This window comes from Dama dama, chromosome 9 (assembly GCF_033118175.1).
Source record: "Dama dama isolate Ldn47 chromosome 9, ASM3311817v1, whole genome shotgun sequence".
Classification (NCBI taxonomy): domain Eukaryota; kingdom Metazoa; phylum Chordata; class Mammalia; order Artiodactyla; family Cervidae; genus Dama; species Dama dama.
In genome coordinates this window covers 41,326,570-41,348,048 of record NC_083689.1, presented here as the reverse complement: position 1 = coordinate 41,348,048, position 21,479 = coordinate 41,326,570, and the positions used below count along the sequence as shown (strand labels likewise).

At 53.9% G+C, this 21,479-nt stretch overlaps 1 protein-coding gene across 1 annotated transcript; it reads right to left on the bottom strand.

Annotated features, from left to right (window-relative positions):
• Positions 1-1,015: 1,015 nt before the first annotated feature.
• On the bottom strand, positions 1,016-12,423 carry SLC34A1 (solute carrier family 34 member 1). Its single transcript, XM_061149339.1, has 12 exons — positions 12,315-12,423; positions 12,016-12,165; positions 11,803-11,931; positions 11,588-11,731; positions 10,544-10,655; positions 10,227-10,422; positions 10,049-10,144; positions 4,232-4,301; positions 3,808-3,975; positions 2,453-2,569; positions 2,229-2,353; positions 1,016-1,519 (listed from the first exon to the last, which is right to left on the bottom strand). Exons 1-12 carry the CDS (start codon positions 12,421-12,423, stop codon positions 1,016-1,018), a joined length of 1,920 nt encoding a protein of 639 aa, XP_061005322.1.
• Between the last annotated feature and the right edge of the window lie 9,056 nt (positions 12,424-21,479).

The window sequence follows — 21,479 nt, the reverse complement described above, 5'->3', positions numbered from 1 at the left end:
GGGGGAGGAGGAATTGAAAAACTTGGGTGGGCTTAAATGAAGCCTGGTTTACTGCCCAAAGGCAGAGTATAAAGATGGGAGGGAAAGTGACTGGTCTCTGCCCGCTGTGCACTGGGGCCCAGGGCATGGCTTCTCTTGCCCATCTCCACCCTCCCTCTCCTTCCTCCAGTAGCCCTGATGGGGCCCCACCTGTCACTGGGTTTCTGGAGAACTGATTTTATCCCAGAGTAGGGGAGGGAGACAGGTAGAGAGCAGAGGTCAGCCTGCTGGGGTTGGGGGATAGAGGTGCACGGAGCCCTCCTTCCACTTGCCTTAAGGTAGCCCTCACGGGGGCTTCCAGGGAGTTTGAATTGTGGATTGGACTCATTAGGCAGGGTCAAGAAGATTGTTGGGGAGAGCTTGTTGGCTGGCTTTTCCAGGGCACAGCAGGCTCTCTTTGGGAGGGGAGACAGTACTGCTGAGCCCCAAACCATGATCTGTTCCTCCCCTCCAGATGGAGAGCAAGCAGATTTCCAAGTGCACAATGAGAGTTTCATTTCTTTCTTTTCTTTTTAATCAGGCAGTGTTAGGAAGGGGCTTGTAGTGGAGATGCAGGAACCCTGGGTGAGGATGAGGAGAATGGTATCATGGAGGAAGGAAAGTGGCAGGGAGGGGGTGAGAATTCAGGCAGTGACTCAGGCACCCACATCTTTGCCCCAGCAAACAGCTGTAGGTCACACACATGGACTCACCCTCACTCCCACCCAGCCCAGTCAGAGTTGCGTGTACACAGGGACACAAGTTCAGGGCTTCCAAATACATATGCAAAGGACTCAGAATCATACCCAGATACCTTGCAGTTGGCATGCGGCGTCCCCACATGTGCACATACACTGACTCTCAGCTGCGTCAGCCGAGACCTCCCAGGACCTGTACAAGCACTGGCGCATGCCCAGATGCACCCCTCTGCCCTTGCACCCTGGGAAATCTCAGACACAGGCCCCTTCTGGCTCCAGGCAGCCGTCTGGGCTGGAACCTAGAGACGGGTGGCGTTGTGGTGATGGGGCATGGCAAGGCGGGGGGAGGGTGTGGCAGGGGGCAGTTCCTCCAGGAAGACCCTGGCGGGCAGTGGGGGTGAGCGGGGCTCGGGCCTGGCGCAGCACAGGGTGGCGCGGGTGATGAGGCGATCCAGGGGCTTCAGGGAGTGCATCCATGGGGGCAGGAAGTCCCACGTCTGCAGCCACTTGGGCAGGCACCCGGGGCTGCGACTCTGCAGCGCGCTGACAAGCACCACGAAGGCCAGCAGGGCCCCGAAGGGTGCGCCCACACCTACCATCGCCCGCCAGCCTGCCATGGAGAGCCCAAACACCATCGAGGGCAGCAGCAGGAAGCACAGGAGGAGGTAGAGGACAGCGAACCAGCGATACTTGGCCGTGCGTTTGCCCAACGCCTTGGCCATGCGGATAGGCAGGCGCGTGCAGGGCACGGGGTACCACAGCAGGATGCCAGAGATGTTGAAGAAGAAGTGGCAGAGGGCAATCTGCAGGGGAGAGGGCAGAGGGGTGGAGGCGGGCACGGGCCCTAGCTCCCGAGTCAGGATTAGATCACAGGGGACCACCAGCTCTGGGCAGCAGGAAAGTCAGCACTCAGGGCTAGCATGCCCCCAGTGAAACACTGGTACACTTCTGGACCAGTGGGTACATAACTGCTGCCCTAAACCCTCCACATTTCCCCTCACTAACCCCTCTCTCAGGAGTTCCCCAGCAGATCCCATTCGGATCCAGGAGCTGAAAGATTCATACTGATTTCTGGTTCAGAAGCTCTGGCCTCCTGAGTGAGCAACATCCTGGCTTATCCGTTACTCCTTTGCTCCTAGAAGAGCAGCCTCTTTGCTGTCTGCCCCTCAGTCCTTGATCCCCCAGATGGAGCCAGGCCCCCTCTTAACAGCACCCCTTCCTTAGAAGGTGAATCCCGCTGACTCTTGTTCATTGATTGGCATGTGTGCATGCGCACACGTTCAGTCGCATCTGACTCTGTGTTCTCAGTAATGTCTCCCTTGTTAGACTCTAAGGTCTTGACGGTGGCATGAGGTATACTTTACCCATATGATTTCCATAGAGTCTGGCATAGCAGGTGCCCCCTACTAGGCAATCAAAACTGTTTGGTACACACTGTGTACATTGGGTCAGGCTTCCAGTGCCAGTCCTAGCCCTGTCCTCCCTCTGGCAGGGCTCCTCTCCCAAGCTCACCTGGAAAGCGCTGGACAGCTTCTCCCGGGGGCTGGCCAGGGCAGCCAGTATGGCTGTGGTGGTGGTACCGATGTTGGAGCCCAGTGTGAGCGGGTAGGCGCGCTCAATGCTGATCACACCGAGGCCTGGGGGCAGAGGAGAGGACACGGGCTCCCCAGCTCCCTCCTTTAGCCTTTCCCTGCCGGCCCCACCCCACCTGACCCTGCCTCCATGTGAGGACTCACCAATGAGTGGGGTGATGGCTGAGGTGAACACAGAACTGCTCTGGACAACAAAGGTCATGCTGGCCCCTACCACCATGGCAAAGTAGCCTGTGGCCCAGGTGAAGGGGCTGGGAAAGTCTGCGAGGAAACCATCAGACATCAGAGTAGGATCAGGGGGAGGGGATTGAGAGGGGCGGGGACGTTTCTTGGGGAGGAGGTCTCCGATGCCAGCTTCCAAGTGACACCTTGTCAGTCTCCTGCTCAACTGCGGCAGCTTCTCCTGGTCTTCCTTGATCTTGGATTGAAGACCCTTTTTAGCCTGCTTCCATCATACTTTTGCTCCCTTGTTCCTTCTGCCTGGGATAGCTTCCTCACTCCTAAATATTCATGCTCAGGACTCAGCGTGGGTATCACTGCCGCTGGAGAGCCCTCCCTGACCCCAGCTCCCAGGCAGACTTTGCTTCTCCTTCCTCTGAACTCCCACAGATCCACAAATGCCCCTATTCCAGCATTTGTCATACGGCCTCTGCTCATGCCAGGTGGGGTCCCCAAAGCTCAACATGAGGCCTAAATGAAAGTCAGATAATGTCACTGCCCAAACCCCTAAGTGCCCCCATCGCCCTGGATCAAGTCCAGGCTCTAAGTGCAGCCTGCAGGGCCCTGTTACCTCGCTGACCTCTTCCTGCCTCTGTCCACCTCACTCACCGAGCTCCCACCGCAGGGCTGGTCACCTATCTGGGCCACAAGCCTACCCAGCCAAGTCCTGCCTCAGAGCCTTTGCATGTACTGTTCCCTCCACTCAAAAAGCTCTTCGGCCACGTCTGACTGCTTCATATTTAGGTCTCTGCTCAAATGTCACCTCTGCGCAGAAACCACTGACCCCCAATCAAAAGCAACTCGTCCATACTCTATTTGCTGTTTTTGCTTTCTGTTTGGCAGTTCCTGTTCTCTTTCATCTGAATTTATCCCCCCTCGATCATTTTTTTTTTTTTTTTTTTTGCTGTCTACCCGTGTGTGCTGTGAGCCCCCTGAGGACAAGAGGCATCTCTGTGAGGCTCACCTCTGTATCCCTCACACCACTCTCTGCTTGGCACACAGAGGGGACTTGATGACTATTTGTTAATTGAATCAAACAATGGCCTCTGGGAATCCCTTTGGAGCCACCTGCTAAAACGGAAGCAGCCACAGATTCCCAGCTTGTCAGCATCTCAGGGACCTCATATATCACCCAGTCCAACCTCTTCTTTGTTCACATGGGGAAACTGAGGCTCAAAGATGGTAGGGCTTTACCCAGATCACACAGTATGGCAGTGGAAGGATTAACAAGATCCAGAAGGCCCGTCCTGGGGCCTGCCCACCCACTGCTTGGGGCTCACCAGTGTTGATAACCTTCTGAATGACCTTGGCCACCTGGCCCTTGAGCAGAGAGTTGAGCATCTTGACAAGGAGGATGAGACAGGTGCACAGGAGGGCCAGGGAGCCAGCCAGCAGGATGAGCCCCACAGCCAGGTCAGGCAGCCCCGTGTCCACAAAGATGTGGTTGCCTGTGGGGTGGGGGAGTGGTATCAAACTGCTGTCCCCTCAGTCCAGCTCCCAGCCCCCAACCTTTGCCACCCTCTTGGACTCAGAGCCTCGTGTTCCTTCAACCTCTACATGAGAGCCTGACCCCAGCCCAGGAGCTAGGCTGGCCAACAGCTGTCCTTCTGGGCTGGAAGCAGCAGTGGCCAGGTGGAAGATGGCCCTGCCTCTGCCAGGCTCTTCCCTGCTGGGCTGGACATCTCCCATACTAGGGGTACTCACATTTCTCCAGGGTGGCATTTCTGACCATCCGGCTGGTGTTGGCCTCTGCCCTGGGCATAGGAGTGGGAACCTAGATTAAGAGAAGAGGTCAGTTCAGTTCGGTTGCACAGTCGTATCTGACTCTTTGCGACCCCATGGACTGCAGCACGCCAGGCTTCCCTGTCCATCACCGACTCCCAGAGCTTGCTTAAATTCATGTCCATCGAGTCGGGGATGCCATCCAATCATCTCATTCTCTGTCGTCCCCTTCTCCTCCTGCCTTCAATCTTTCCCAGCATCAGAGTCTTTTCTAATGAATCAGTTCTTCGAATCAGGTGGCCAAAATATTGGAGCTTCAGCTTCTGCATCAGTCCTTCCAATGAACACTCAGGACTGGTTTCCTTTGGGATTGAATAGTTTGATCTCCTTGCAGCCCAAGGGACTCTCAAGAATCTTCTCCAACACCTCAGTTCTATAGCATCAGTTCTTCGGCACTCAGTTTTCTTTATGGCCCAACTCTCGATCCATGCATGACTACTGGAAAAACTAACTTTGACTATATGGACCTTTGTCAGCAAACTAATGTCCCTGCTTTTTAATATGCTGTCAAGGTTGGTCATAGCTTTTCTTCCAAGGAGCAAGCATCTTAATTTCATGGCTGAGATTGACATAGCAAGTTTAGGAACATGCGTTCTGTGACTGGGGCTAAAATGGGGGGTAGGGAGAGATGAGGGATGGAGAGGATACAGGTGGTCCCTGTGACTACCTGCCCCTGGGTGCTTTGCCTGCCCTCTGCTTCCTCTAGTGATGAAATGGGGGTGAAACATCTACCACAGGAGAGTCTGGCTGCAGTTGGCCCTCAGAATACTCTACTCCATCAGCTCACTGATCTGGCTCTCACCGGGGCCTGCAGGGGCCTCCTGATCAGAGGGCGTCTTGTCCATGTTTCTCCCACCTCTCCTGGGCCCTGGATGCTGCTGACCATAGCCCACTTCTGAAAACTCTCCCTTTTCCATCATTTATTATCAATCCCTGCCTCAGTGCCCCCCTCTTCCCTGGTATCCTTGCCCCATCCTCTCCCCTCAGGCATCTTGCCCAAGTTCTGGAGTTTTCCTCAATTCCTTGTCCAGAGAGGATGGAGCAGAGGGTCCAGGCCCAATATTTCTTCCCTCCCCAACTAATGTCAGTGAAGAGGAGAGGGTTCCTGGGGAGGTTTCTTTACTCAGAGGGCCCAGGGCCAGGCAGGCAGCCTAGACGAGGGGCTCAGGTTGTGTGGAGTTGTTGGGAAGCGTGATGGGCCTAAAGGGCAGCTGCTGAACTCCAGGCCACTGTCAGCGTCCAGAGATGCAGCCCAGCTCAGCCAAAGGGCCTGCTTTTACAAGAGAAGCCACAACTCTAAACATGTAGATAAAATCTTCCAATCTGTAAATGTTGGCAACCACTTCAAGATGTACTTTACAATTCTGTGAAGGCCAGTCTGGCCTGGGGACCACTCCTTTGTAGCCTTCTTAAGTTAGGAATTTTTTTTTTTTCCTGGCACAGCTTGTGGGATCTTAGTTCCCTGACCAGGGATCAAACCCAGGCCCTTGACAGTGAAAGTGTGGAGTCCTAGTCCCTGGACTGCCAGGGAATTCCCTAAGGAGTTCTTTTTTAAAAATGCAACCTAAGGCTCCTTATCTTTCCCCCAGGATCCTGTCAGTGAAAGGAGAAAGTGGGCCAGGCTTGGCTTCAGAAAAGCCATGTCACGAAGGACGACTTGGGTCCTGGAAAGGGGTAGTGACTCCTTGGGCCCCCAGCAAAATGCAAGAACCACAGCGTCCGTCACCACATTCTGCCACCTGTGGGAGCTGGTATAGACGCTGATCCCATTCTCCCTAGGGGGTCAGCAGCTCACACCCCTCTGACCTCCCTGGGTGCTGGGGGGAGGGGCTCAAGTGGGGTATGGCACTTGGGTTTACAGCTCTTTTATGTTTTATTCTAAATTGTGTCATGTAAAGATGTTAGAGATGGGCTTCCCTGGTGGCTCAGAAGATAAAGAATCTGCCTGCAATGTGGGAGACCAGGGTTTAATCCCTGGGTTGGAAAGATCCCCTAGAGAAGGAATTGGCAACCCACTCTGGTATTCTTATCTGGAGAATTCCATGAACAGAAGAGCCTGGTGGGCTAGAGTCCATGCGGTTTGCAAAGAGTCAGAGTGAGTGACTGAGTGACTAACACACACTTGTTAGAGATAAGAACTATTTCTGGCACATGACTTTGAGTCGGGGCTTATTTTAGCGGCATGTACTCCCTTGAGTGGGGCAGCACACTCATTTGTGCACCCATACCAGAGCCCTGGAGCACCTTCAAGCCTCGGCCATAATCACAGGCTGAGAAATCAGAGAAAATGGTCTCTGATGGGCTTGATTGCAAAAGCCTGCTGGGAAAGCAATGGTAACTGGGAGGGAGCCAGGTGTTTGCTATCAGGCAGATCTGAGTTCAGTCCTGCTTTTTATCCCAACTACCTTGCGCAGGTCATGCCACCTCGCTGAGCCTGTTTTCTCTAAAGCGGGATAAGAAAAGAGCTGTGCTCAAACCCCAGCTGAGCACTCCCTGCTGTGTGACACTGGACCAAACTTGAAACCTCTCTGAGCCTCCGTTTCCTTGTCTGCAGCGTGCAGTCCATAATGTAGCCCACTTCTCCCTAGGGGCTAGTTGTGAGAAATCTGGAAAAAGAAAGTGTGGAATTTATGTACCTGAAGAGACAACCCAAACCAAGGAGACCTCTGGCAACTGAAAATGTGAAAGCGTTAGCTGTCAGTCATGTCTAACTCTTTGTGAGCTCACGGACTGTAGCCCTCCAGGCTCCTCTGTCCATGGGATTCTCCAGGCAAGAATACTGGAGTGGGTTGCCATTTCCTTCTCCAGAGGATCTTCCCAACCCAGGGATTGAACCCAGGTCTCCTGCATTGCAGGCAGACTCTTCGCCATCTGAGCCACCAGATTAAGCTCACAGAGGGATGTGAGCTCCAAGAATTCTACCCCCCCCCCCCCCCCCCGACCCTGGCAGGAGGTGGGGTGGGGAAATAGCGCAGTGTTCAGGCCTGTACTGCAGCCTCTCCTCCAGGAGAAGGGGGTGTTCTAGGGTCTTTGCTTTTCTGGAAGCAGAGCGTGAGTGCTGTGCTAGTGGCGCCATCTGGTGGCAAAGCGGAGAATTCACTTTTACAGCCCTACCTATCACCCCGGAGGGTCTCCAAGTGGCTGTGGTCACCTCGTGGCATTCATGCCCGATAGGCAGAGTGGGCAATGGACACATAGGGTGGGATATACATCTGGAAGAGAAGTCGAAATGGAGAGTCAGGAGTGTGGGGTGTAGTTTCTGCCAGGACTTTGGCCCCCCCTCAGTTGCATAGACTTGGACAAACCTGTCTGAGCCTGTTTAAAATGGGGTTGTGAGGGACTTCCTGTTGGTCCAGTGGTTAGGAATCTGCCTGCCAAGGCACGGGACACAGATTGGGTCCCTGGTCCTGGAACTAAGATCCCACGTGCTGCAGAGCAACTAAGCTTCTGCATCACAACTACTGAGCCATCGAGCTACAACTACTGAGGCCCAGCACACCCAGAGCCCGTGCCCTGCAACAAGAGAAGCCACCACAGTAAGAAGCCCACACACCACAATTAGAGCATAGCCCCCGCTCACCGCAACTAGAGAGAGCCCACGTGCAGCAGCGAAGACCCACCACAGCCAAAAAGTAAATAAACTTTTTAAAATGGGGTTGTGATAATCCCTGCCTCCCAGGTTGCAAGTCTTTGGAAGAAGCTTCTTTCATCCATGCATGTAGGGTTGACAATCCACAGGGTGACCACACAAGAAGGTAATTCCCAGGACAGTGTCAGGACCCCCTGAGCATCAACAGTTGTTGGAATACTAATACCACCTCTGGCTTTTTCTTTCACCATCTGGAGAATCCCAGACTGCCAATCAGATAGGTGCCCTGGAGGCTGGCTCAGGCGAGGTTGGGCCTGGCTTGGTGAAAGCTGGAGGCAGTGAGAACAGGTCAGAAGGGAACAGGGAGACTCAGTGGCCAAAGGAAAAATGTGCAGGAGGAGCTGCCAGGGCACATGATTATGAGCCACTTTCCTGAGGGGACTCAGAGAGAGGGCCAGAACTGGGAGCTTACCTCCCACCCCCTGCTACTCTCCAGGCCAAGGAAATTGTGTATGGACCCTGCTGTCAAGGAAAGGTTTCCCCAGGAGGGCTGGGGTGAGAAACCAGTGAGCGGGCGAGTGGTAGCAGGAGCCATAGAGGAACGTGTGAAGACAAGGAACAGGGCAGCTTGCTTCTGGTCGCTGGACCTCAGGTTCCAGGTGGATCATGTCCGCCTCACCAGCATCACTGAGGGTTCCATCAGGTGAGGGCCCCGTTTGCATCCTGCAAAGGGAGACTGGCCGAATGCAGCTGCAGGCAGGCGGTGGGGATTTCAGTAAGAGAGGATCACCACGGCTGAGGAAATCCTTTCCACAGCTCGCTTTTTGATCAAAGTGTGTGACTCTGGTCTTTCAGGGTTTGCAGTGAAGCAGAGGGGATTTTAGTGATTCAGAGCTCTCGGAGAGTGCCCAGGGTGCTTGTGAGAAGGAGAGACGTGTTAGTGGGGTCATAAAGCCACTGTAAAAGCTGTCCGCATGCGCTTTTTGATCTCAAACTGCCTGAACACTCAGCACTGAGTTGGAGCTGTGTGCCACTCAGATGCAAAGGAAGCTTGCAGGGCCGGTTGAAAGAATGTTCTCTGTTCACGCTGGGATAAAGTCCGGGAACATCAAGTAGGGAGGGAAGAAGCTGTGCTGTTTCCTCGTCTTTCGTTCTCAATGGTGTTACTTCTTGTATGTCACAATCAAGGGGAAGTAGATACTGTGGATTATGGTTTTGATGAAGCATTTTCCTTTTTTGATGGCTGAATGAGAAAGCGCGGTAATTGCCTGCTTCCTTGTTAGCCTGGTATGATGGCTGGTCAATGAGTGTCCAACTGATCCAAACGGAGCCTCATCCCCGGCGTGAGAAGCCAGGAAACAGCAGGAAGAACACACAGGACAAGGGGACACCGGCCTGCGGCAGTCTCCGGCAGAAGGAACCCAGTATCAGTACCAGTGTCTCCAGTGAGGTCTCCATGGCCTGCTTGCCCTGCTCCTGGGCTGGTTCCCTGTTGGTCTTGGTTTTCTCAGGCATCCTTGTAGCACTCTCTCCCTACCCTTCTCTGCACATTACCTGGGCCCCCAAACACGGCAGAGCTGTCACTAAGCAACTCCCTAGATCCCAATGGGGAGAGACAGCCCTAGACTGCAAGACCCACGCTCGGGGCCTTGAAGCAGTAAAATAAGCTCTAAAGGGTTTTCTAGCCTCTTGGAGCCTATTTCTTTACCTGTGAAACCACGGAGTTGAGCCAAATCAGTGGTTCTTCAACTAGTGGGCTTGTTGAAATGTAGACTGCTGGGTGCCACCAGATTTTTTTTTTTTTTTTGTTCTAATTTAGTGGGTCTAGGAAAGGGCCAGATACTTTGTCTCTAGTGGGTTCCCAGGTGATAGGTGTGCCATTGGCCCACATTTTGAGAACTGATATCTGGGCTAATTCAATGATATGCTAACTCTAATTGATTAGCAATGGCTGCCTAAAGCTGGTGTGAGGCTGGGAGGGTGTAGCAATATCCGCCACAGGTACAGTATCCCAGCAAAAGTGTCCCCTGCCTGTCCTCCCAAGCTAAAGGATTGCCAAGGTCTCTACGGAGCTTTTAAACAGACCATGACTCTAGCAGTCAGCTGTCTGGAGAGGGAGTCTTCTCACTGAGGCTGGACCCGGTACTCACCTCTGTGGGGTCTGGGTAACACCAGACCCGGATGAGGCTGTGATTTCTCAGGGACTCGTCCCCCGAGGCAAGGCTGGTAATCACAGACTTGTCCAGCTGTGGGCAGTGTGGGCGATGGGTGTGAGGGTGAGGTCCTACGATCCCCCAGGGCCCCACCCCACGCCCGCCCTGCCTCTACCTGGATGATGAGCTTAGTGAAGGGCTCCGTGATGATCTTGAGCAGGTCAGGGGCATTGCGGCCGCTGCGGATGTTGAAGGAGGCCACCACAAGTCGAGTGATGTGGTGCAGGTACCCCGTGGCAGCCTCCAGGGGCAGCAGCACCAGAACTGACAACCAGTTAAAGCAGTCGTGTATGGTGGCCCCCGCGAAAGCCCTGGGCAGGGAGGCCACATTGAAGGGCAGGCTGAAGCCAGGAGACGCTCCGACTAGGGGCTCCTGGCATGGGGGACCACCCTCCCCCAACAAGGACAGGCCCCTCACCACTCCCCCCTCACCGCCGGAAGTCAGTTCTGTCCCCCGCCTGCATCAGGGCCACGATGGTGTTGGTGACGGAGGTGCCGATGTTGGAGCCCATGATGATGGGGATGGCAGAGCTCACCTCCAGCACTGGTAGAAGAAGGCAGAAACTGGGAGGGGCTGCCACCCAACTCCTGCCCCCACAGTTCCTCCTGTCAGACCCGTTGCCCACATCCCCGCCCCAGCAGGCATTCCTGCCATGCTGCTGACTCTGCTCAGCCTTGGCATCACAGGTACAAGGGGCATGTGCTGTGTGCATGCATGTAAACTGACGTTCACATATGCATACTGCCCCTGTGAATATGTGAATGTGTGTGTGGGTACGTGTCCATGAGGACACGGGTCCTATATGCAATTGTGCCTCTGTGCTTGTGTGTGCACATATGTACCTGAGTGTGATGTCAGTTTCATGTATCAGCTTGGCTAGTACCCAGTTACTCAATGCAACTCTGATCTAGATGTTGCTGTGATTTCCCTCAACCATCAGTTGACCTTAAGGAAATGAGATTAACCTCAGTAATCTGGGTGGGCCTCATCCAGTGAGATGAAAGGCCCCAAGAGCAAAACTAAGGCTGCCCCGAGAGGAAATTCCACCTGTGCCCTGCAGTATCGGCTTTTGCCTGTGAGTTCTGGCCTGCCCTTCCCCATGGCCTGCCCAGCCTGCCTCGCAATCGCGACAGTCAGTTCCTGGCGATAAATCGTAGATGTCTCTATACCTCCAGCAGGTTCTGTTTCTCTGATTCCTCTGGTTCTGTCCCCCCAACTGATGGAATGAGTAACTGTGTGGTGACATGGAGGTGAGCCTTCCTGGGCCTGTACTCTCCACTTGCCACCCTTCCCAGCTCCTGGGCACCCCACCTGGCTGAGACTCGAGGCCACACTTTGGAGAATAGAGTGGGAGATGCCAGAGCTGCCCATTGTCCTCTGCCCCTGTCTCCTGCTATTCCCACCCAGAGCCCCAGGTCCAGCATCGAACCACCCCCACCCCCCGCACTCTCCCTGACCCTGGTGGGCCAACTCACAGCCAGAGGAAACCATGCTGACCACGATGGATGTGGAGGTGCTGGAACTCTGTACCAGCACAGTCACCAGGATCCCCACCACCAGGCCCGCCACCGGGTTGGACAGGATGGCGTTGTCCTTGAAGATGTCACCAGCCACCTTCCCTGGCGAACATAAGCCAGCATTGTCCGAGATGCTTTGGGCCCCTTCCCTGGCCCCCTCCCCTCCGCCCTACCTCCAGCCAGCTGGAAGGCCGAGCTGAGCACATCCAGGGAGCAGACGAAGAGATAGAGGAAGGAAAGCATCAGCGGAACCTTGAGGAGCGTCACGCCAGCCCAGCGCAGTTTCTGGACCAGGCCAGGTTCTGGAGATGGGCAGTCATGAGCACAGGGGCTAGAGCGTTCTGCCAATGACCGCCAACACCCCTGCCACCCCAACCCAGGCCCACCTGGCTTCCGCTCATCCTCCAGGGCCAGCTTGGTAGGCAGTGGGTCATGGAGCTCCACAACCTCCCCGTAGGGGCAGCCATGCTCTGGGAGGGCCATAGGGCCCACGCTGGGGAAGCCATAGGCTGAGGTCCCTGGAATCCTGTGCAAGACTGGGGAACGAGGCTGATCAGGATTTCCCTGGGGCCCCATTTCCCAGAGAGGGTTGGAGGGGTTGGGCAGAGGGCTAGAGGCCTCCCTCCGGGGTGGGGACGTATGCAACAGAGGGCAAACAGGGTCCAGGGGTGGGAGTAGCACTCACCCTGTGGGCTGGGCACGTAGGCAAAGGCCGCTCCATGCATCATGTGCCCGCCACGAACGGGGAGTGGGGAGACAGCCCGGCCCCCCAGCTTCTCTCTGTAAGACATCATCTCAGGTGCACACTGTGGGCCTGCATGTCAGAGGCATAGCAACACTGAGTGATGACTGCTGTGTCCCGGAAACTGACACACACTCATCCCTCTACATCCACACCCATACACCCGCTTGCACAAATGCCCGTGGTGTGTGATCCCGAACACACCCCCAGTGAAGCACACCCTCCACCACCACACACACCCAAAGAGGCACACAGGTGCTCAGCACAGATTTGGGGATTCATTCATTCAGCAAGTATTTATTGAGCATCTACTCTTTCTAAGGCACTGGGCTCGATGCTGGAGTACAGCTAGCTAAACAGGTACAGCTTCTGCCCCCAGGAAGCTCAAAGTCTAGCAGAGAAACAGATGTCAATGAAATAATCCCTCAGATCGATGGAACGTGGCAACAGGAGCAAGCATTCTCATGACAGAGGAAGGTACCACCAGAGGTGTCCCAGAGGTACAGGGGTTCACCCTCACAAGTGCACCTCTTTCCCTATCCATCCCTACCCTCCCCCGCCCCGCCCCAGCAATAAACAAACACTGACGGGACTTTCTGCCATGTATGAGGCTCAAACCAGGACTGGTTTAGTTAAGGAGGGTCCCCACCCTGACCCCAAGTCTAGGAAGTCTCCAATTTGCTTTAGGACCCCTGGAACTGCCCCAGGAGTTCTAGGCGGCTGTTGGGGTGGGAGTACCCCCATCTACTTCAGCACCCCCACCCTCTACCCCCAACCTTATTCCAAGGGTCCTGACTGTTGAGGTTGGGGACCATGCAGAGCTGAACTCCAAGCCCTGGAAGAGCATGAGTCCATTCTACAGACTCTGAGGCAGTGAGCCAGGCTGGGCTGGGACCGAGATGTTACAGGGGATGGGAATGGGAGCACAGTAAGGACAGAGGTGAGCGGCCCATTTTCTGCTGAGATGGGGATGGGATTGGGATGTGGGGACTCTGGACTCACCTTGGTGTTCTGTGTTTCGGCTCCTGCCCAGCAGCTCAGGGAAGCCCTAGGAGCCTGAGGAGAAGCTGGGACCTTCTCTTTATACCTTTGGGTCAAGGGCAAAGTCCCTAGAATCCTAGCTTCCCTCCCTCTGTTCCCCAATTAACTTCATCCCAGAGATTCCTCCTGGTTAATTGCTAATCGTCAGCTCTGCAGGGGGAGTCTGTGAATAGGCTCTTTCCTCTCCCACAGATACCCAGCCTGAACTGTGACTTAACCAGCAAGGAGGGCACAGATGATCCCGTGTCCCTAGGCAGAGATCCTGATGCCACTCAGGCACCTCATTCCCAGAGTCCCCAGAGATGCCATGGCTCTGGCCTCTTTCCCTCATTCTTGGCCTGACAGTACTCCCCAGGAGGTAACCCAAACATACTTTATACTTGCTTTGCCTCTGGGTGTCCTTAGGGACATTTAAAGGAGAGAGACTGTGTGATGGAGGAAACAACAGAAGACAAACTCCAAGGGGCTGTGTAGTGCTCAATCGTGGGGGGTCCACGACCCCAGATCTGAGATATGACCCAAGAGAATGTGAAGCCGCTACCTGGATGGGGCAGGGCTGGTCTGCATTTTAGAATGGTCCTGGGTGTGGGAGGGTTGGCATGAGGCAAGGGGAGTGAGTCTGGAAGCAGAGAGACCAGGTAAGAGGGTGATAAGATGGTCCAGGTGAGAGAGGATGAGGTCTGAATCTAACTGGGAAGAAAAGGAACAGAGAGGAGAGTGTGCACTCCTGGGGTGCTTTTTATTGAAATTTGAAATTGTTAGGCCCTAGTTGTATTCTTTGTGACCCCATGGAATATACAGTCCATGGAATTCTCCAGGCAAGAATACTGAAGTGGGTAGCCATTCCATTCTCCAGGGGATCATTCCCGACCCAGGGATTGAACTCAGGTCTCCCGCTTTGCAGGTGGATTCTTTATTGTCTGCCCAAGCAGTTGTTATGTTTGGGCAGAACAACTGGTGTTGGGGAGGTGGGTGGGAGGGGAGGTATATCACAGCTGGGCTTCTGGATCAAGAAGCTGATGATGACCTGAGGTCTCTTGAGGAGTCCCTGAAATGCAGGGAGTCTTTGAAAGTTTCTTTCCCTTTTATAGGACCTTGAAGCCTGAGTTGGGGGCCCATATTCACATAGGGACATGTGATTCTCTTCTAAGGGATTTAGATTTTATCAGATCCAGGACTGGTGAATTCCATTCAAGATCTAGCTTGGGCAACTGTCTGAGCAACCTAACTTCCACCCAGTCAGCTACGTGTCTATCCATTCATTTCTAAGAACAGTAGTTGAGTTCTTATCCCATGCTGAGCCAAGAGCTAGCTTCTCTCTTGATCCAAGAAACAGTCCATTCCCTGAGTGGTCCTGGGATCCTAAGTCCTCACCTCTCTGAGCCCTAGTTCCTTCACTTATAAAATGGCCACGAGTATGGATTTGTCTGGGAGCTGTAGGACTCAATGAGCTAAATGACCCATCTCAGTGCCTAGAACAAAGAACCTCAGCATGTTTGTTCTCTTCATGCTCTCATGCCCTTTTCACTGTTTCTAGGATGGCTGAAGTGTCCCTGCCAAAAAAATGGTCCCAACTTCTCTAGATTCTCAGCCCTGTTTCAGGTCAACAGCTCTTGGCTCAACAGCCCTCTGATTGCTCAACATCTTACACATCTTAGGTGACACAGACCCAGTGTTTTCCTTCAAGGAGGATGGACATTTTTGTCCACTTCCCTCTTTAACATTAGTGCTTTATTTGCAGAGCTCTGTGGAATTATCCACTGCATAGAGTTCACAATAGGCTATTGAAGTGCCTAAGAGCAAGGAAACAGGCCAACCTGCCTTTGGATCCTAGCACGGCCACACTGCGGCCATGGTAGTTCAGGCCACAAAACCCACGAGGGTGAGGGGGATGGAGGCGTGGCTGGGACTGCTTTTGAGTAGAGTGATTATGAATCCCGGTTTGCCCAGCCACGTCTGATTTATGACTGTTGGCCCGGAGTCCCCTTTCATTTTGCAAAGTGCCCTGGTTTGGAGGATAAGCCATATGGCTTGTTCTGAAAGATTCAGAGGAACTAAGGCAGGGAATCAGCCACCAGGTGCTTACTAGAAGGGTCTCCATTCAGAGCAAAAGGAAAATAAAAGCAATCCTGTTACCCAGAAACATCCCTGTGGTGTCTAAGACATTGCCTTTCATCTTTTTCCCTGTGCCTATTTTGGATTATCTCTAGAAGACTGCATCTTGCTTTCTTTCATCTAACATTCTAACACAAGCCTTTTCCTCTGTCTTTACACTCAGCACACATATTGTTTTTAGTGATTGCATCACATTCAGTCATGAACCCTAATTTACATGTTGAACCCATGGGTGTTCTAGAACCTCTCTTACTTGGAGGAAGTGATTTGGGTAAGATTGGGGTTCATGCACGGGTGGAAGGGGTGTTGCTTATCCAGGGAAACGCAGTTAGAGTCATCCTTAAGCTCAGAGGCCCTGATGGGTTTGGAGGTTGTCTGGGTACAAACATCCCCACCCACAGTGGTTCCAGGGAACCCCACCCACAGGCGTGGTCCTCTCTCCTGCCTGGTCCAGTCAGGCTCCGGGCAGGAGCAGCGGTATCCAGGGTGCTCCTTATGAACTGGAGGCACGTCTCCTTTTTAAGAAGGTTTGGATTGTTGACAGTTTTGAAGCCTACCTCCCCTGCCCTCAGGGAGCTCAGGGTTTAGCAGGGGGAGGCAGTTATTAATGAAATGGCTCACAGGAGATACAATTACAAAATGCTGTGGACATCCATCAATTCCAAAAATATTTTGGGGGGGAATGGGGCTCCTTGGGTCTTCCCCGGTGGCTCAGAGCTAAAGAATCCGCCTGCCAGTGCAGGAGATACAGGAGACGCAGGTTCGATCCCTGGGTCGGGAAGATCTTCTGGAGGATGGCATGGCAACCCACTGCAGGATTCTTACCTGGAGAATCCCATGGACAGAGGAGCCTGGTGGGCTACAGTCCATGGGCTCACAAAGAGTCAGACATGACTGAAGTGACTGAGCCCACACGCATGGGGCTGCCACAGCCCTAGCAAAAGCATAGAGGTGATCAGAACTGCCTTTGGGACTTTTGAGAACAGTGGAGAAGGTGGGCACACCCCAGCCCCTAAACCTCTCAGCCCCTCTGCTCATCTCAGCTTCTGCTCACAGCCTGCCTCCTCTCTGTCTGTGACAGACTGTGTGTTCCCTGAATGGTGAGTCACACCCTGTCTGCTCACCTCTACTCCAGCCACGGCCTCCCCCAGACCTCTGGACCTGTTGCCTGGGTGGTTGGCGGTGTCTCACACTGAGAAAAGGCACCCAGGAGGAGCAGTTTTAGAGGGAAGATGCCAAGATCTGTCTGTTCTGAACTGTACTGCTGTGTCTGAGATGTCTCTGGTGCAAGCAGTTGGAGTTGCCGGTCTGAAGCACATGTCGTGCTCCAACCCCTACATGGGGCCTCCTGCATGTTCTGACCGCAGTGAGCAGCACATGGGCCAGACACAGACCCAGACCCAGACCTGGAGCAGGCATCTTTTTTTTTTTTTTTAATATGTATTTATTTATTTGGCTGCACCAGCTCTTAGTTGCAAGCATGTGGGATTAGTTCCCTGACCGGGGCTTGAACCCAGGCCCTCTGCATTGGGAGTGTGGAGTCTTAGCCACCGTACCACCAGGGAAATCCCCAGGAGCAGGCATCTTTGACATGTGTTCTCCGCCACCTCCTTGTCTCAGATCCATCCCCCTATTTTCCCAATTTTCCTTTTCCAGGAGCTCCCTAATCCTTCTGCCACCTCCCTGTCCTAGCCACCATTTCTTAGCTGGCTTACTGCAATAGGCTTTCTGTCCGATGGCTCCCCACAGTCCAATCTCCAGAAAAACTGCCAGCCACCTTTCAAAAGACAAATCTCACCATGTCACCTCTGTTGCTCTTAAATCCTGTCCCTGCTAGCCTTTAGACCAGCATCCGGTCACAGCTCGGGGGCCCGGTGTGACTTGACTTACTGCCTGCATGGCCTCAGGTGAAGATGCCCCCAGGGAGAGTGGGCACAGTGAGGAGACCCCCAGCTGAGCACCTGAATTTGAGGGAGGACACAGGACGAGGTACAGGAGGAACCGGGAGGAAGAGCAGAAAAGCAGGTGCCCCAGAAGCCAGGATCGCCCACGTTTTGAAAGAGACACCCTGGTCAGCATGATCAAATACTGCTGAGATGTCAGGAAAGGTGAGAACAGGGCAGACTGAGTGACCGGGGAGAGCTGAACCGGGGCAGTGCTGGGCAGGGGCAGGAGCAGCAGGTAGGAGCAGAGACAGCGTAGCTAACGTGAATGGGGCAGGTGACAGACTTGGAATTTCATCCCGTGGATGACAAGGGCCTCTCTAGGAGTCGCATAATTGCTGAATGGAGTGGAGAATGGTACCAAGAGCCAGTGTGTGGATCAGAAAGAGTGCGAGCCTTGGGATCCGGCACAGCCAGCTCTATTTCTGCAGTTCTCTGTTGAGATTCATTTTCTCCTTAAATACGCACTGTTTGCTTCACATGAGTTTTCTGTGGGACCTAAAGTTTGACAATAATCAAAGGAGGAACAACTAATATTCCAGTCCATGGGGTCTCAAAGAGTCGGACACGACTGAGGGACTAAACGCTGCACCACACTGGGTCTTCATTGCAGCTCGGGCTTTTCTCTACTTGCGGCAAGCGGGGGTTACTTGCTCATTGCTGTGGCCTGGCTTCTTACTGTGGTGGCTTCTCTTGTTGTGGAGCACGGGCTCTGGGGCACACGGGATTCAGTAGTTGCGGCTCCCAGACTCAAGAGCACAGGCTCAGTAGTTGTGGCGCACTGGCTTAGTTGCTCCACGGCATATGGGATCTTCCCAGATCAGGGATCAAACTGTGTCTTGATCATCGGCAGGAGGATTCTTTACCACTGAGCCCCCAGGGAAGCCCTGAACCGGACTTTTTGAGGGGATCTGGTTAATGACCATAACAGGGTTTCCCATCAGCACAGTTTGGGAAACTTGTGCCTCTTCTCATCCACATTGATTCATTCAACCAACATATAAGCCCCACAGAGGCAGTGCAGAGCTGGACACTGGGAATACGGGCGTCAACATTCCGACCCAGCATGTGGCCAGCCAGACTGCACACTGACCCAGCATGAGTGTGCATTGCACACGTGGATGCCTCATTTTTGTATCTGTGGTCAAGGCAGCCACTCTTACCAGCAGGCTGAGTGACACAGTAGAGGTCACCTGTCACCTCCCTCTGGGAACAGAGTGATCCCTCCCTCCCCAGTCCTCTTGACGGTCCTCTCATAGAGAGCTGGATTTTGATCTGAGTTGACCGGCACAGAGCAGGCAGAGCCCAGAGATGTTGTTCCATCTGAGCCCCACTTTCCAGAGTAGGGCCAAGACTGTGTTAGATCCTCTGTGTCCAGGTCAGGGGTGGCTGGCCTGAGGATGCTGTGTCCTTGTTTGGGGGATTTGTGCTCCGTATAATGATTAATCCTGGTGGCGCAGTCACCAGTCACTCATTGACTGACGAGGCCAAAGTCTGTGGCCGAAAGAGCTGAGGCCGCTTTGGGCTTTTCTCAGAAATCACCTCTTCCCCTGCAGCTCTGTTCCTTATGTGTCCCCAGCTCAATGCCCTTCCTGCTGGCCTCAGGAGTAGGCCTGAATGGGAGGCTATGAACTCACAGCTGGTGGTCCCAGCCTCTGGCTTCTGGATTCCAGACCTGAAGCTCGGGGGTTGGCTTCAGACTTCGGGTCCTGGCCTCCATGGTCTGGATGTGGAGCTTGTCTCCAATTTCTGGGGTCCCCACTCTGGTTCTGGCCTCCAAGTGGGCTCTGGGATCTGAGTTCTGGTCTCCGGCTCCAGTTTTAGGTATCAGATGTCAAGCTCCGGGCTCTGGTTCTTGGCTCTGGACTCCAGGTTCTGAGTCCTCATCTCCAATTTCAGATCCAGATGCCAGGTTCAGCTTTCCCCTCTTGGCTCCCTGTTCTGGGTCGGAGCTTCAGTTCCCAGATCCAGGCTTTGTGCTCCAGATCCCAAGTTCTAGTTCCACCGTCCAAGCTTCAGGTTTGGGGTCTAGGTTCTGTGTTCCTTCGGCGCCTCGGCAACGGGGCAGGAAGATGGTGGCCTCCTCCTCCACTGGTGGGGTTACCTCGACACATCCACCTTAGTTGGCTGCTTCCTCCTGGCAACTGGCACTTCGGGTCAGCCTGGAGGTCGGACGCTCAGTGGGGCTTTTCCTTGGCTTTCTGTCCCTCTCTACACACAAGCCAGTTCTTCGGAGATAGGAGCTGAGACGGTCACAGAGCACTCCTCGCTCAGCCCCTGCAGGAGTCACTGGACACACACACACGTCCATGTCCCTTCTTCTCGGACCCTCAGGACCATGGTGGACATGAACGGCATCCCCTGCAGTTGTGCAGGGCTAGGGTCCTGTGCCCAGATCTGGTTGCATTTGATTCAGTGTAACCAACCATGTGTGTTCTTCCCTATCTGGGCCTTCGTTTCCCTGTGGAAGCTGCATTCCAGCCTTTAATCCCCCAGAAGTCCCAGTCACCTGACCACCAGGCCAGGCCCCCTGCCGGGTGTACCCTGCACTGCCCTTGGGGGTGGGGTGGCTGTCCCCGGAGCACCAGACCGCGGCCACGTCAGCACTTGCAGCCCAGCTCCAGGTGAGCAGCCAGGGCCTCTACCCTGCCCCCACCCTGGCTCAGAACCAAGGTCCCTGTGTCCATCCCGTACTCCAAGGCTGTTAAGGAGAGTAGGGGGACAAGAGACAGATTCTCTCTTAGAGGCTTGGAGCCCCATGGGCCAGGGCCCCTGCGTATCCCTGAGGAGGTCACGCCTGCGCTCTCAGCCTGTGAAGGCTGTAGGATGGGGGTGGTGGGGGCTGCAGAGGGGTCAAACGTGTACTCTCTCGCTGCCTTCACCCTGGGCACTGGGTGAACAGGCCGACTGCCCCCAGGGCTGCCCCGCTGGTAGCATGAGGACAAGCAGCTCTGTGACGTCACCCACCCAGAAGTCTGTGCAGTAGTTCTGAAGCATGGTCCAGGGCTTGACCAGCAGGTGCTCCTTGCACCCGTCTATCTGTAGATGGGGCTTGGCCAGGCTGAGATGGACGATGAGGGCTCAGGGCTACCTCTAGGGGTGTGATGGGGAGGGGAGCATGAGGGGACTGTGGCAGAGGGACACACCCAGCTGGTTAAAATGGGCTGAGGGGGCAGAAGACCCCTGGGCTGAAGACCCTAAAGGAAGAGTTTGGTACCACTCTTTGAGAAAGAGATGGCAGGCCAGCAGTGACAAAGAAGTGGTCTTGAGTGCTTTGTGATAGTATAATTATTTTTAATTGTGTTCTTTAAAAGCAAATTAAAGGCAAAAGTCTCCTTTGACTACTATTCCATCATGGTCTTCTTCCCAGCTCCTTGTCAGTTTGATATGCATCCTTCTAGAACATTCCTCTCCTGTCTGTACACTTATCAGTGCCTAGTGTGTTTGTGGTTTATATAAAGGTATTGTGCCATGTTCATTGCTGTGCTTTTTTCCTTTTTTTTAACCAAACAATAATATGTCTTGGAGAGCTTTCTGTAGCAGGACGTACCCAATTCTTTATCTGCCCTGTGGTATTGGACAGCACGTGTTGTGTAACCCCACCCCCACCCCATCCACTTCCCAGTTTTCAGGCAATAGACCACCCTGCAGGGATGGGCCCCTTTGTGTCCATAAGTGAGGGATTCTCTAGGGGAATTGCTAGAGTCACACACTGCATGTTTTTAAGTTTTAACAGAAATTCTCAAAATGCCCCCCAGAGTAGCCATATCAATATATCCTCTTCTGAGAGGGCCAAGGCTCCCCAACGGGGGTCCTACAGTATCCAGGCCCTCCTTGGTGTGTGTCCCCGAATTAGACAGAGTGCGTGCTGGTGACACCCCAGTGACAATTCCCTGTGTGATCCTTGGACTAGTCACTTGGCTTCCTGCAGCCTGGATGTCATCCACACCAGTCTGTTTTGTTGTGAGAACAGAATGAGATAAAGGATGAAGTATTTCTAACTTGGGGA